The sequence below is a fragment of the Helianthus annuus genome, chromosome 12 (genome assembly GCF_002127325.2).
Source record: "Helianthus annuus cultivar XRQ/B chromosome 12, HanXRQr2.0-SUNRISE, whole genome shotgun sequence".
NCBI classification, from domain to species: domain Eukaryota; kingdom Viridiplantae; phylum Streptophyta; class Magnoliopsida; order Asterales; family Asteraceae; genus Helianthus; species Helianthus annuus.
In genome coordinates this window covers 11,463,185-11,478,705 of record NC_035444.2, presented here as the reverse complement: position 1 = coordinate 11,478,705, position 15,521 = coordinate 11,463,185, and the positions used below count along the sequence as shown (strand labels likewise).

The following is a 15,521-nucleotide window of genomic DNA, read 5'->3' as shown; positions in this document are numbered from 1 at the left end:
CCATATTTTGGAATGTAAGTAATGTTGGTATCATCTATAAAAGGTTGTTGATTAGTATGTGTATGTATATATATTAACATAATAAGTTATTGTTGTTTATATCTGAATCGGTTACATTATATAATTTGAAAGTAATTAGTTTGTCGGACGGAGAAATATGGATCCTTGGAATAAAAGATCATGTACCAATATTATTACCAGAAATAACTGTTGATTCAATACTACATAAGAATGTGACTATACTTTAATGCGTAAATACTTCGTTATAAGTTTCTTCGCATATAATAAAAAATGATACAAATAACGTAAAGAAAAAAAAGGACAAAAATATAAAAGTCACAATCCATTGAATATCTCTTTATATACGACATTGGTTGTTTTATTTGTAGGCCTGCCATCATTGTCAAGTATTAGTAACTTGATTCCATCTCGTCTTGTAACCCTGGATAAAGCTACGTACAATTGACCATGTGTGAAAACTGGTTGTCTTAGGTACAACCCAACCTTAGATAGCGACTGTCCCTGGCTTTTGTTAATCGTCATTGCAAAACATACAGTTATTGGAAATTGCCTCCTTTGAAATGCAAAAGGAATCTTTCGGTCCGAAGGTACCAAATTGATTCTAGGTATGAATGTCCGAGAACCAATATTACCACCAGAAATTATCTCAGCTTCAATAACACGGCTGTAAAGTTTTGTGACCTTTAACCTTGTACCGTTACACAAACCATTTCGTTGGTCAATATTTCGCAACAACATTACTGGAACGCCAACTTTAAGCACTAACCTATGATTTGGTAAACCAGACACTTTGAGACCATTGAGCACGTCAGGAGAATATATATTTTGCTGATCAACATTGCCATCTTCAGTAGGGCATAGACTGTCAGAACTAAGATACTCTTTTTCTTCACCAGGGAAAACTGCCAACAATCTGTCGTTAATCTCGTGAACAACCTCATTCTTAGGCGCAAGTATAGCTCTTGTACTAAAGTAATTAGGATCATTGTAATTATCCAAGATTGACGGATAAACAAAATCAATCAGGCTAGAAATTGGATCAGATATGCTATCAATTAAAAGCTCAGGTGGTATTTCAATTATTGCTTCTCCATCATTGGAACCACCAACATTTCCCTCGCCAACGTCCAACAACCATTTTGCAAAATTACTAATCTCTTCAACTTCAGATGATGGTCTTCCAACAGTTAACCTCATGTTTCTAGATAACGTCAACAACTTACACTTACTCCACAGATAAGAAGAACATAATGAGGCATTCACAATTTCTTGACGTCCACCGTTTGGAACAACAGGTAGTATTTGCCTAAAATCACCACCAAATACAATCACCTTCCCTCCAAATAAAACATCAGACCTGGATGGATTAGATATATTGAAAATATCATGCATAGTTCTATCCAAAGCCTCAAATGCATGTTTATGAACCATAGGAGCTTCATCCCATATAATGAGTTTGGTCTGCTGTAGTAATTTAGCTACATCATCGTCTGGTTTTATATGACAAACGGAATCCTCATTAAGATTCAAAGGTATATGAAACCTAGAATGAGCCGTTCTTCCTCCCTCCAACAGCAATGATGCAATTCCGCTAGATGCAACGTTTAATACAATCTGACCTTTTGACCTAATTGCAGCAGATAATGTTTTCCATAAAAACGTTTTACCGGTCCCGCCATAACCGTAAACAAAAAATACTCCTCCATTGTCTCCATGAACTGCGTTCATAATTTCTTCATATACTGCACGTTGTTCATCCGTTAACAAATTCACCTGACCTTGATAAACATTTTGTAACTCTGTTCTGTCATAAGCAAGCTCTTCGTTAATCAATCGGCAGCGAAAGTTATCTAAAGATGAAGTATCCGGGTAAGGCATTGATAAAAATCTCCGAAACGATGAATTATTCCGAGTTAAAAACTTCTCTATTTCGCATAAAACGTAGTTCTTTAGTTGCTCATCAGGAATTGATAAACCTGTGAAAAATCAAAACCACATATAAATTTAATGGTAAATTTTTTGTAACTGTCAAAAAACAATAATATGAAATTTATAATTTTACCTGAAACACGATGATACTTTGAGAATCTGTACAGAAAATCATCTGTCATATACTTCCATGTGCTTTCCCAGACAACTTCAGGTCTAGATAATGTGCTTGACAGTAACATGGTGGCGAATAAATTGCGAATATAACCTGCACTACCTGATATATTTGCTTCTTTGATGGCCTCAATATACTCAGAGTCGTCATCCAACAAACCAAGCGCATAGCAAGCATCTCTAAAAGTATCGTACACTCGACCATTAACTGTTTTAATATCATCAAACGATGTTGGTCCTTTAACTTTGTTAAGAAGAATTCTTAAATAGTACGCTTCACCGGTAGAAGGAGAAACGGAATGAATTCTTCCAATTGTTTTTCCTTTTATTCTCGGAACCCATATACGCTTGTCAAGCTTCCAAACATATAAACGCGGAAACTGTACGTATGTTAGTGTACGTGCAACATGGTCGTTAGGATCTTGATTACGTTGCATCCAAGCTAAAAACATTGATGAGTTCACAGATGGTTTGTTTAGCACTTGATTAATATCTTCATCTGGACCGGAACAAACTGTTTGTTGTCCAGGAAGATGGAAAGGAAGACGCATAACAGAAGGACTCCTATAATTAACTTCATTAGAAAAAATCCTCCAAGACGCTTCACACGCAGATATATACCTACAGTCATAATACTCTTTAATTTCATCATTTTCTGCTTGTTCGTTTTCATTGTTGCTCGGAACCACAGCAACTGTTGCTCTATCAGGACCTTTATTAATATACTTGAACAAATACTTTATTGACGCCGCTTGGTTGCACCATTCAACGTTTATATGCGCCTGATATCTTTTCAAAAGCTTTTTGTTATAAGGTACAACACTTCTATTGTCTAACTGAATTTTATTTTTTAAAACGAAGGAACCGTCATCTCTTCTTCTGTATAAGGGAAATCCGTTAGAATCCAAGGTTGAGTGATCTTGAAATTTCTTTGGAAAACCTTTTGAACATTTTCTATCAACCATACATGGAGAGCTCATTCTAGCATTACCACATGGACCGTGAATCATATGGTCTTTCACAAGCGTATATAGTTCCGGGTCTTGGTTTAAATCAGGGATTTCTGCAGAAATAAACTGATCAACATGGTCTACAGTTGGAAGTTTGTAATCATTCTCCATGAATAAGCACATATGTGCATGAGGCAATCCTCGCTTCTGAAACTCAATAGTGTAAACAACTACAAAAAAAATAAAAACCTTGTAAATATAATTAAGGTTATTTTTAAAAAGTAAATTTATAAACATACCAGCAGAAGCTTTTCCAAACAAATCACGGTCTTTCAAATCTTTACAAATGGCATCCAGCTTTATTTTAAAAATTCGAGATAAAATATCAGGCCTATCCTCCGGATTAAGATTTGTGTCCTTAAGAAACCTTTGAACCTCCGGCCATTTGGGATTGCAGGTAATGGTTATAAAAAAGTCTGGATAACCATACCATTTACAAATTGCCATTGCGTCAAGATAGTTTTGCATCATATATCGTGACCCGCCTGTAAAGGAAGATGGAAGGAAAATACGTTTTCCAACCTTAGACAAATCTTGTTGGCCGTTATATCTTAGTTTCCGGATATTCTCATATGTATCAGACCTGAGATCTTGTTGCTGAAATCTTATAAAGTTAAGTCGCTCGCTCTCAATCATCGTATAAGCATCAACCAAAAACTGTTGGAATAAGCGTCGAGAATTTAGAATCAATGAAAACTGGTTACTACGATCTTGTACACGATACGCAAAAAACTCTCTCATTGTACAATTCGGACGTTTCTTGTTAGTAACATCAATGACACCCCTATGTGGTATGTCAATTCTGTAACCGTCGTCTCCATATGGGAACAAAATAGGATACTGAAGTGCAAGATAGGATGGATGCAATTCACTTATTCTTTTTAATGAACCTGTTTGTGTCTCGACAACGATATCTCTTTTCTCAAGTGCGTTATCGATATCTCCAACAATAAGAGCAGCAACCTCTGAGGAAGTAGGTAAGTTATAAGTCCGACCATCTTGTTCTCTTTTGCCAATAAGGCGAAGCTTTAAAGTGGTATAAGGATTTTGTTGGAAGCAATCTCTAACCATCCTATAAATTTTCACAAGCACATTTTCGGCATCAAACATTGCTTTGATTTGTTGTATCAGCTTATTATCGGTTTCATCTGAAGTGGATGATGAGGAAGCATTGTCTGAAGTCCTGTTTCATCAAATTGAAATATTAAGTAAATATACACTTAAAATAAATGTTATTAATAAAATAAGTTCATGAATGGTACCTAAAAACTGATTGCCTGTTTGCCAACTCATTTTCAGTATCGTATATGTATAACTGACAAAATTTAGGCTTCACTCCGTTTGGTGGCACAAGACTACCAATAGAATGGTAATTTTCACCACTAATTCTGTAGCAAAAAGGAGCATTACCAGTATTCACGGTTTGGTCAACCTTACCACCCATTGAGGTAAACGCGAACATAGAATTGTATCGTCGAATGTTCTTCAAAAAGTGCTTGCTTTCATTGTCATTTGACATGAATAGACTTTTATAATAAGGTGTCGCGGTTTTGTAATCCGGTAACACAACTTTGGCATAACCACAACATAACATATGACATATTTTGCCACCCTCTTTTCTTCCGCTTCCTTTCTCTACGTCCCATAACTTTGCATAACAAACTTCACAAGTAATAACTTGATCACCGTGATCTAAATAATCTGTTAAAACATACAACATTATAGTTATATATACAACATTCATTACAATAATAAGATATACGTATTTAAGACTTATTATTTTTACAATATGTAGCAGTACTTATGAACAAACCTAACCTGTAGAAACACCTTTATAAGGATCTCGTACTACGGTTTCATCTGTGGTCAAGTCGATCATTGGTATAGGAGACGAAATACGTGCTTTGGATACCAACTTACGTTTGCCAGATGATAGCCTTTGCAAATTACGGTTCAATGATGATGTGCAGGTGGTTGATGTGATGCCAGTTGAAATATTATTCCCAATATCGTTTTTTGTCGTTGTACGATTGCTGGTACTACAAATATTGTTACCTGCTACAATTGACAAAAAAGCATATTAAAAATATCGATGCAAAACAATAAGAACATATTCCCAAATATATAAACATTAAGAAAAAGAAATACTTACTTGTTACAATACTTGAAAGACTTGAATTAACATTATTAGTCACCTCAGGAGTGGATTCAAAATTGTGAAAACCAATTTTGTTGACTATGTTATCAGATGTAACACACGGAGTGGAAGTGGAATTAATATTAGTGGAATCAATATTGAGGGATGACGATGTAGTTCCCACATTTGATTTCTTATTATCCAAGATTAATTTTCTTAATTTTCTTCTATGAGATGCCTCGTCTCGAGTAACAATTGGGAGGACAACTATTATAAAATCGTAGACAAATTGAAAAAATTATAATGAACAAACAATAACAAATCAAAATAGTTAGTTGTAGATAAGGAAAAAATAAGTCTCATTTTGTTAAAAAAAAATATATACATAAAATAATACCATTCGTTATGCTTGATAAAGGTCTTCTGCCTCGTCGAACTTTTAAGAGACACAAAAAAAAAAAATTGAAGAATTAATAAAAAATTCTAGCGTAATAGTGAACTAAGTAAGAAGGTCTAAAATAATATAAATGGACAATAAAATAATTAGTGCTATACCGTTAACAATGTCGGAGGATGTGTTTTCATTCCGGTGAACTGCGTATAAAAAAAATATACATCTCTATCTATATACTCAAAGAACTAAGAAGGTAAAAAAACTGTAAAACTTTAAATAACTTACCATGCTGAGTGTTTTCTTTATCAACGTCATTGTATACGGAGACAATTTTTGGTCGTTTAGGCATTGCTATGAATTTAGAAAAAGAATTGTTAAATTACATAGTTGGTATGTTGAAACACATGTTAAGTAATATTTAATCAATCAATCGTAAATAAAGATTCATATAAACAATTTAACAAAAATACTTACATATACAAATAAGATGCTAAATGATTAAATAACAATAGACAAAAATACAAACTGAACAAACTAACCAAGTTGAAATGTTGAATACCGAGGTTGAAATAATCAAGGGAAAATGAGTGTTTTGATCAATTCTTATTGAGTCATCCAATACGAAATGAAAGGGGGATATAGAAATCACAAATTGGAAGAAGTCTTTAATAATATATAGAGATAGAGATAGAATATAAAAAAATGGAAATATATTCATGTAATACGTTAATTTTAGAAGTTTTTAAATTGTTATGATTATGTTTCCATAAATGAATTTGATTGCCATATATTAAAATTTTTTTTAGGAAATTGAGATTTATAACATCTTTCAAAATTAATAAAAGATATGAACTGTGTAAATATGAAGATTGTAATTACTTACTATAATAGACATATAAAACACTAACAAAATCTAAAAACTATTACAAAATAAGTCATATTAGTATCATTACAAAAGATCTAAATAAAGTGAACCATGGGAAACGACGCAAATTTTTCATGTTCATAACCACAACCAACAAAAAAAATCCATTCAAAAGACTAACAAACAACTAACCAAACCATAGCTGTTTTAAACACACTTTATAGCAGTCTTCATTAGATTGAAGTTACACCGTTCAACACAATCTTCCTCTGTGAAGTTACAAATGTGAAATGCAACATGTGTCCAAACTGCAACTGGTTATCATCCATAAATTTCCTCCATCCATCCACAGCGTAACGTAACGTACAACGGTTTAACTCTGTCTTTGTGTCATAAACTTCAACATCACCATTCAAGTTCTGGACAGATATAGGTTGCAATCTATCAGACAGGCCGGCTCTATTAACAACCTCCACCGGAAGTCGCTTAATGCGTTGAAAGAATAAAAACTATAAGCAAATATAAACAATAATAAAAGTTTTAATGGTTGATCAGGTATAAAAGAAAAAGTACCAGCCTATATTCAGCTTTACGGCTAAAGTCGAAATATTCTGGATGAATGCCGATACGGGAAACTTTGTTTGCCTTCGTTGAACCCTTCTTTGGATGCTACACATTTTTATCAACAGTTAAGCATTTCTTTGCCTTTTATAAGGAAAATAATGTACAATACAAACGGATATTAGTACACTTAATATAAAATACATAAATTATTTAATACCTTGACAGTTTGATCAGATGTTGTATAACGTTTTCGGCCTTTGCATTGTTGGTTGAAATTATCAACTTTGACGGATCGGTTGACAGAAAGTTTACCTTTTCCCTTTCCTTTGACCTGTTATGAAATAATAGAGTTAGAACATGAAATTTTTTTCATTCATTTATGTTTTTAAAATTTAAAGCAAAAATCTGTCAGCATCAAATTACATATAAAAAATGTACTAATCTTAAAAAAAAAGGAAAATATACATCCAAGACTCACCTTCTAATTGATCTAATAAAGTTGGAGGTTGTTTTTCAGACGTAATAAAGTTGTTAAATTAATTGTACATTGTCATGTTTATTTAATAAATATTTGACTTGTAAACCAAAGAAATAAACAATGAAGTTCCAAAAAACTCGAATACAACTATTATGATATTTGAAACTATTCCATGGTGTTACTGATAAGGCAAATTGATTAAACTATGTATTTGTACAAAGAAACAAACAAAAAAAGTATAAAAGTAATAATATAAATGCAACCATTGGTTTAGTATCAGTAATAATGTTCGTATGGGTTAATTGTAGGTTGAATTCAAATAATTGAGTTATAATAGGCAATTGTCATAAATAAATTAATATAACAATATAATAGAGTCTGTAAACTTACATCTTGTCTTGTCGTGAAATGTAAGCCATCACCTACTTTCAACGTCTCTTTAACATGAACCTTCTTCGGTGTACTTGTCGGGACTGTTACTGATGTACTTTTAACAGATGTGGGCTGGTTATCATCTACCTCTATGTCCTGAAAAAATCATATTAAAAAAAAATTAATAGAAGAGTAAAAATGGATACAAAGTATAATACCTAGCAGATTCGAACCTCCAAAAGCGCTTTATCGTAATCAGCCCTAGATATCTGAATTACATCATCATCATCATCATCAGATTCAACCTTCTTGCTCAACCTTATCTCAACCTCGTCTCGATACACCGTTAAATCAAACATAACATCATTAAGTTTTTCAAAAACCAATAAATCATCTTCTTGAACGCCAAGATCGTTGCAAAGTTGAGTCCAACCTTCTGAGAATACATAGTTTGAATTAACCTTACTTGTTGACACCGTCCACGGAGAACCCTTATAATTAACCTCATATGAGCCAGCCATTCCATCGTCTCCAAAACATTGTTGGACAAAAGATTCTTCAATCATCTACTTAATATGAAACATAACAAATTGAATGTTGACTATGTAGGTTATATTATTAAAAAAGAAATACATGCTAAATATAAAGTTTAAGGAAAACTTAATGAAATTACGTACCGTATAACCCAATGTTAGATGACGATTAATTGTGAAATAAGATTGCTCACATACGCCATTAACATAAGATGAAAGATAGAGACCAAAATGGTTCATGGGACGAAATGACAGGAGACAATCTTTCTGAAGTTTGAGATCTGAAACAACTTCTCCCCAGCCGTCAGTTAAGACTGGCATACGTTTTAATCGTTTCAACATTACGACCCAAATTTTCCCACTTGAGTGATATATACGCATCTTCCTATCGGCCCAATCCTCTCCGTAGAATTGATTAACAAAGCTGATAGGGACATCCTGTATATATATTAATATTAATATTAACTATATTTAGTATTATAAGTTTAAAAAATAACTTAAAAATTATATTAGTCTAACAGCGGAATTATAGATTACATAAAGATTACTTACTATACTCAATGAGGATGGGTTTAGAAGATACTTTACAAATGAAGTATACATTTTGATACCTGCAACAATAATTTATTTTCAAATTCTCGTAGTTTAGCAAACACTAATATATACAGTATACAACAAAAAAACAATATATACATAACACTGCTTGGACTACAAAAAATGACGACTAAAATAATTAAAAACTCAAATTTATATGATTAACAAATTATAATTTTATATGAATATAGATACAATATTATAAATAAATTTAGTGCATCAGCAATTTAAATTTTTAATACCAGTATCTATCAAAATTTAAGTAAATGATTACATACTTCTTCATGAACAAACGTTTATGAAAACTATTGGATGGGTATATAAACACCTTTTGAAGATAGCATAACAAAACTAAACTACAACAGTATATTTCAAACAAATAAAGACTCAATCTTACAAAAAACAACAATATTAATGGTTAACTTTAGAAATACATCAATGAAGTGGTATAAATCAAAGATGGAAAAGATTTAAAGTAAAGTTTATGACCGATCACAGGAACATAAATGTTGTTACCTTTAAGTGAAGATTAGAAACCCTAGTTTCGGTTGTCGGAAACCATTATGTCTGATGATTCCGGCGATAATCCGATATATAAACAACTTTTGAACATAGCATAACAAAACTAAACTACAACAGTATATATTAAACAATTAAAGACTCAATCTTACAAAAAACAACAATATTAATGGTTAACCTTAGAAGTACATCAATGAAGTGGTATAAAATCAAAGATATAAAAGATTAAAAGTAAAGTTTATGACCGATCACAGGAACATAAATGTTGTTACCTTTAAGTGAAGATTAGAAACCCTAGTTTCGGTTGCCGGAAACCTAAATGAATGATGATTCCGGCGATAATCCGATGATAAGATCCGGTGCCAATTTGAGTTCTCATAGGGATGATAAGAGTGATAAGAAGGATGATTTGATGGTAGAGTATGGTAAGGACAAAGTCCTTATTTAGAACCGCCATATTGAAATTTACATATACATCCCCTATAGTTTGATTTCTGACAAAAATAAAATTGATTTAATCTATAATTACCACAACAACCTTTTACATTACATAATAGAATAGAATAATAATTATATGTTTTTAAAGATATGAAAAAGGAAGATAACACAAATAAGTAAAGTATTAGAAATAATTTATGGTAAGTGTATATTAAAAAATTTATAATGTATTAAATAAATTCCTTAAATACATTACATTACATGTATAATAAAATTTAATTCAAATATCAACCAATAATAAAATTTTACGTTATATTTAAATAAAATAACAAATAATATTAAAATTTTATATAATAAAAAAATATATCTAAGTTTGCCAAATTAACGAATTATCATATTGGGTACTATATTTTAAGTAAGATTCATTATTTAAAGAAGGGATTATTTTTTTTAATATTTAAATAACGTAAAAAGTTGTTATCTTATTACTATGTAATTTTTCTAAATACCAATTAATACATACGTAAGTATTAAATCATAGGTTCTTAAATTAAGTTATGTTACACAAAATCATATTAGCTCTTATATTTTAAATAATAATATCAATACTCAAACGACATATTATTAAAATGTTATACACCAAAAAAGAATAATGATGTCATATGTATAAGAAACAAAAAACGGGATTAGAAAAATAAATTAGCAAAATAACAATTGATATACATAACAAACAACTAAACAATAAAACAACCATGTTCATAAAAATCAACCACACAGTTATAACCATTGTCAAAATAAACATAAATATCCAAATACTTAAGAAAAAAACAGCCGATTTAATCAAATGTTCGAAATATAGGTGACTACTTTTCTTTCTTTGGAATTAGAAGAACTGCATCCACACCACCATCTTTACGCGACTTCGAAGAAGACTGCGAAGATACATCATCCACGTCATACACGGTTTCCAAATTGCGCTTCAAGTCACGCTCGCTGCTCGTATCAAACTCAGCATCCTTCCGATCAAACGATGTTGTAAAGCCAACTTTAAACACATTTGAGCAAGGGGTTACATCGTCTCCCGTTTGGGATATAGAATCCTAGTTAAATAAAATGAATAAATAGGTATGAGTTTGAAACATACAATTAACATATAATGAGTTAAAGTTGAATAATAGATAAGGTAAACGATACTAAACCTTAACAGGCAAATAATCATTACGATTTGAATCGGATGGTTCGACATTGACGGCTTCCTCATCAATAGGCTGATTTTGTAAATTTTTTAAGTTAAAACAATATATCATATTAATCAGTAATTAAACATTGATGGAAGATTGTAATAATAATATAAGGGTGAATTGGAATAACTATACCTGAATAGTGTCAAAATGTTTATCCAGCTCGGACAAAACAACCGGGTTATCAGTCATCTTGGAGACTGAGTATCCATCAGACTTCTTGCTGATGTTAAAATAAGAAACAGCAATCTTGAAGGCAAACTTCATATTGAGTAATGAATTTAGCTCATTTGGAAAGCTTCCTTCGTTTGCTAACTGTTGAAAAATAAAATATAATTAATATTTTAAAATAAAAAAAATATGATAAAATGAATTATTTACTACATACTTCAATGTTGTTGTCTAAAAGCTGATTAGCATTAACCTTCAAAAGCTTTGTCACCTCACGCTCAAACAATGTTAGACTCACATACCAGTGCAATCTTGGACACGTATATAAGCCTAATCTGCAAAAAAATATAAATGAGATTAACTTATTTTGACAAAAAAAAAAAACAAAAATGGTTAATATTTACCGTGGAATTGATGTAACGGTCCTTGTATTACAAATATCAGTCTTGCATTCTAAGACAGTAACCTCTTCAGAACCATCAGTACCATCCTGCTTTTCTTTAACAACAGTAACGGTTGAAACCTTTTTGTTGCAGTTTGTGCACGCGTTGTAAAACCACTCATTGTTCGATGCAAAACTCTTGATAGTGCCAACAATGACAACAAACCTCGTCTGTGTTTAAGATATATATAATGTATTAAAAAAATTGATAGTGTAAAACATATAAAAACTATCTGTTATCCGTGTTACCGTATCTATTGAGGTTAACGACCCGATGGGAAAAAAGGTGAGGTCAGAAAGAAATTCTTCAGTGGCAGACTTCGCAACCGAAGAACTTAGGCCAGAATAACTGGAAGACATTTCGGGAGAAAGTTTCTCGATAAATCTATTAAAAAATAAAAATTAAAAATTTAGATTCACAGAAATGCATAGGAAATTTAAAATAACTTATTAGGATAGTGAACCTTTGTTTAAACTCAGCAACCTCATCAATATCACTGTTAATTAAGACTCGGGTGACAGTATAACAAATTTGAAACAGACAAATGCCCTGAACATATATATACAATTATTTTAATTAATGCAAACAATTATTCAAAATGTAACCATAAAGAAAAAAACACAATATATTTGAAGTAATACGATACCTCCCAGAATCTGTACTTCCCAAACTGAATGATTACGACGACATTTTTTTCACCTCGATTGCTGCTCTCATACTCCATTATTTGATCCGCATAACCGTCCCAAAGAGTCACAAAGATCTGCTTATTGCTGAACATTATTGAAATGAATAAAATCAAAATAGCAGTTCAGAGTACATAATATAGAAAAATAATATATTAAACAATAAAATAGAGGAAAAAATAAATAAATACTTCAAGTCTTCAAGCATAAAGGTGACTTTCTTCTGGTTTTGTCCGTTATTAGTTTCTGTGTCTACCTCGAAGGGAAAACTTTTGACCACAAAACCAATTACATCTGTTGATAAAAATGAAATAGTGTCAACAAAATAAAAAATGTGTTGTGTTTAGTTAAATAGTTTTAATTGTATATCATACCAATTGGACTTTTAAAAAACTTGTTGTCAACTGTTGGATCCTCCACAACTGAATCAAAGGGAGTAAAATCAAAACCCCATTCAGAACCAATAGCCTCGTGGCATTCCTCAACAACGGTGTTGTTATTAAGGTTAATCTTCAAACCACCGTTAGCGTACTTCACCTTCTGACGATTCTCACCCAATGAAGGATTTCTAATCGTCAAACAACGCTTTTCTTCCAAAAGATGTTGATATCCAGATGCGTTTTTAGCCAAAACAAAAGCTTGCATTTTTGTTCCCTGCCAAACAACAACATTATTTTAGACAAATAATACGTACTTTGACAATTAACAGTAATATAAACTTAAATTATAACATACGTATATGAAACACTTACCTCACTGTCCATGAATATCATATCATAACAATACACTTTTCTAGCGTTATTGAAATCAGCTCTTGTCCACAAACGAACAATGCGTATTCTTATGGTATAGTTATCAACATTGAGGTCCAAATTATTCAACAATGTGATTGCACCTTCTTCCATTTCTGCAAAAAATTCAAAGTAAAGATTAGAAAACAAACACTATATACTAACACATTGTAATAAATTATAAATCAATATAGTATAGAAGTCTCATTGGTATTCTTACAAAGAGTATGAAAAATGATGTAGAAAATGCTGAGTAGATAAAACTGAGTACAATGTGAAATGTTTAAAGAATATTTATAATAGGTAGACAAATTAAATTAAGTAAAGATTGTGTAGTATAAAAATTTAAAATATCGAACAAAATCGATTATAGTATAAGATGAAAATGGAAATATGTAATATGGAGGTGTTTTCTAAAAATATAGTCAATCAACATAAATGTCCAAAAATATGGTAATATGTCATAAAAAATTAGAAAAAGAAATGTAACTAACTAACTTAGTATACGCATTGTCAATATTAAATTCCTTATTAACCTTTTATTGAATTTGAAATTAAGGAACATTATAAAACTTTAGCAGTTTTAAAGTCAGCATTGAACTATGACATATTACACATTGATGAACATATCCATATAATGTGAATAAACTAAGTATACTACATTTGTATATTTTTTGTTTGGCTTATTATAGATTTTGTTAAACGATTACAGTGGATAAAAAACACATGGGGCATATTAACAATTTCAATAGTTATTAATTTGAAATTGAAAAAAAAACGGAGGGGATTTTTGATGATTAGTAAATTTAAAAAAAAATGAAAACATTTATAAATATGCAACCTAATATGTCGTACATGACTTTCGGCAATTATTATATATAATAAAAAATTATTCTGGTATGTTTAAAAAAAATGTTTATAATGTAACATCATAGTGTAAATATATTAAAGATATAATACTAAGTTCATAATACTTTTAATATATGCAGAGTTAGTTTATATATTGTTTTTTATATATATTTAGTTGTAAAACAATAATCAGCAATGTTATACTGAAAATATAAAATAAATTTTTTTCGATATAAGTAGTTTTGAAATATCACAGGTTTATCTATGATAAGATTGTTCCAGTGGGAATATAAATTAGTAAACAATAGATTATACTTTTAACTATTTTCTGACAGTGGTTAAAAAAAGAAATAGATTGAAAGATATATAAAACTTGAAATTAAAGTCAAAAACCAATGTTATAACCAAAAAAACTGAAGGCCCAAAAACATGCCATAATTGTCATATATCTAATTACTACGGTTAACGTAACGTACACCCTCTCAATAGTCAACACCTGCTCATTTTCATCAAAAAAAAGTGAACCTGGTCACGGACCTTAATTTGAGCAGCTTTCATGAACTTCTTCCAAGAGGTTAAAGCGTAACGATAACCACGACCATTGGGTCTTCTTTCACGTCTGGTACCGTTAGTAATCTGCAGTGGCGGGTCCAGATGCAAAAATTTTATGGTCAAATCTTTTAACCCTTCATGAAGCTTAGCCATGTGAAACAGGATTAGGAATTCTCTGTATTTAAGTAAAATTGAAAAAAAATATTAATATTCATTAAGTAAATTAAATTCGCATCAAACTTATGTGTTTATCAGTTTTCAAGATGATATGAAAACTTACAAAATAATCATCACCGGCAGTACGAACAAACCGAATAACACCACCATGTACTTGTTCTTCAACTTCATTGTCAACATCTATTGGAGCAACCTCAATCTGCAAATTAAATATACAAATGATGAATTTCAGGCTGATATGTATAAAACATAGAATTAAGTACATATATTTAATTACCTCATCAACATGTAATTTAGGATATGTGATTTCAACCCCGGTTTTTCCAAAGACTTTCATATAGAAAAAATGTCCAAACCTTTGGTGAATAAGAAATAACAACCAACCTCCAACTGAAACATACTAATAATTACATCCATACCAGCGGAAAAACCGACTTTGCCGTCATTAGTTAAAATGGAAACGTTAAACATTTGGTTGTCGATCATAACCGTAGAGATTACATCATTTGACGAAAAATCGTAAGTTTTGGGAAAATACATTCAGGAATGACCTGTAGCATGTTAAAAAAAGTAAAAAGGTTAG

At 31.1% G+C, this 15,521-nt stretch overlaps 2 protein-coding genes and 1 long non-coding RNA gene across 3 annotated transcripts; all 3 read right to left on the bottom strand.

The window, feature by feature from the left end:
- Positions 1-336: 336 nt before the first annotated feature.
- On the bottom strand, positions 337-6,014 carry LOC110892405. The gene is made up of 7 exons (XM_035981178.1): positions 5,951-6,014; positions 5,287-5,538; positions 4,953-5,189; positions 4,412-4,835; positions 3,374-4,317; positions 2,118-3,304; positions 337-825 (listed from the first exon to the last, which is right to left on the bottom strand). The coding sequence occupies exons 1-7, from the start codon at positions 6,012-6,014 to the stop codon at positions 337-339; spliced, it is 3,597 nt and encodes a 1,198-aa protein (XP_035837071.1).
- Positions 6,015-11,054: 5,040 nt separating this feature from the next.
- Positions 11,055-11,473, bottom strand: LOC110896372. Its single transcript, XR_004874468.1, has 3 exons — positions 11,405-11,473; positions 11,228-11,296; positions 11,055-11,128 (listed from the first exon to the last, which is right to left on the bottom strand). It is a non-coding gene; the product is annotated as an uncharacterized LOC110896372 (long non-coding RNA).
- A 297-nt stretch (positions 11,474-11,770) lies between these two features.
- On the bottom strand, positions 11,771-14,914 carry LOC110892406 (replication protein A 70 kDa DNA-binding subunit B-like). The gene is made up of 9 exons (XM_035981177.1): positions 14,836-14,914; positions 13,322-13,476; positions 12,944-13,223; positions 12,761-12,863; positions 12,530-12,656; positions 12,347-12,432; positions 12,132-12,267; positions 11,876-12,053; positions 11,771-11,775 (listed from the first exon to the last, which is right to left on the bottom strand). The coding sequence occupies exons 1-9, from the start codon at positions 14,912-14,914 to the stop codon at positions 11,771-11,773; spliced, it is 1,149 nt and encodes a 382-aa protein (XP_035837070.1).
- Between the last annotated feature and the right edge of the window lie 607 nt (positions 14,915-15,521).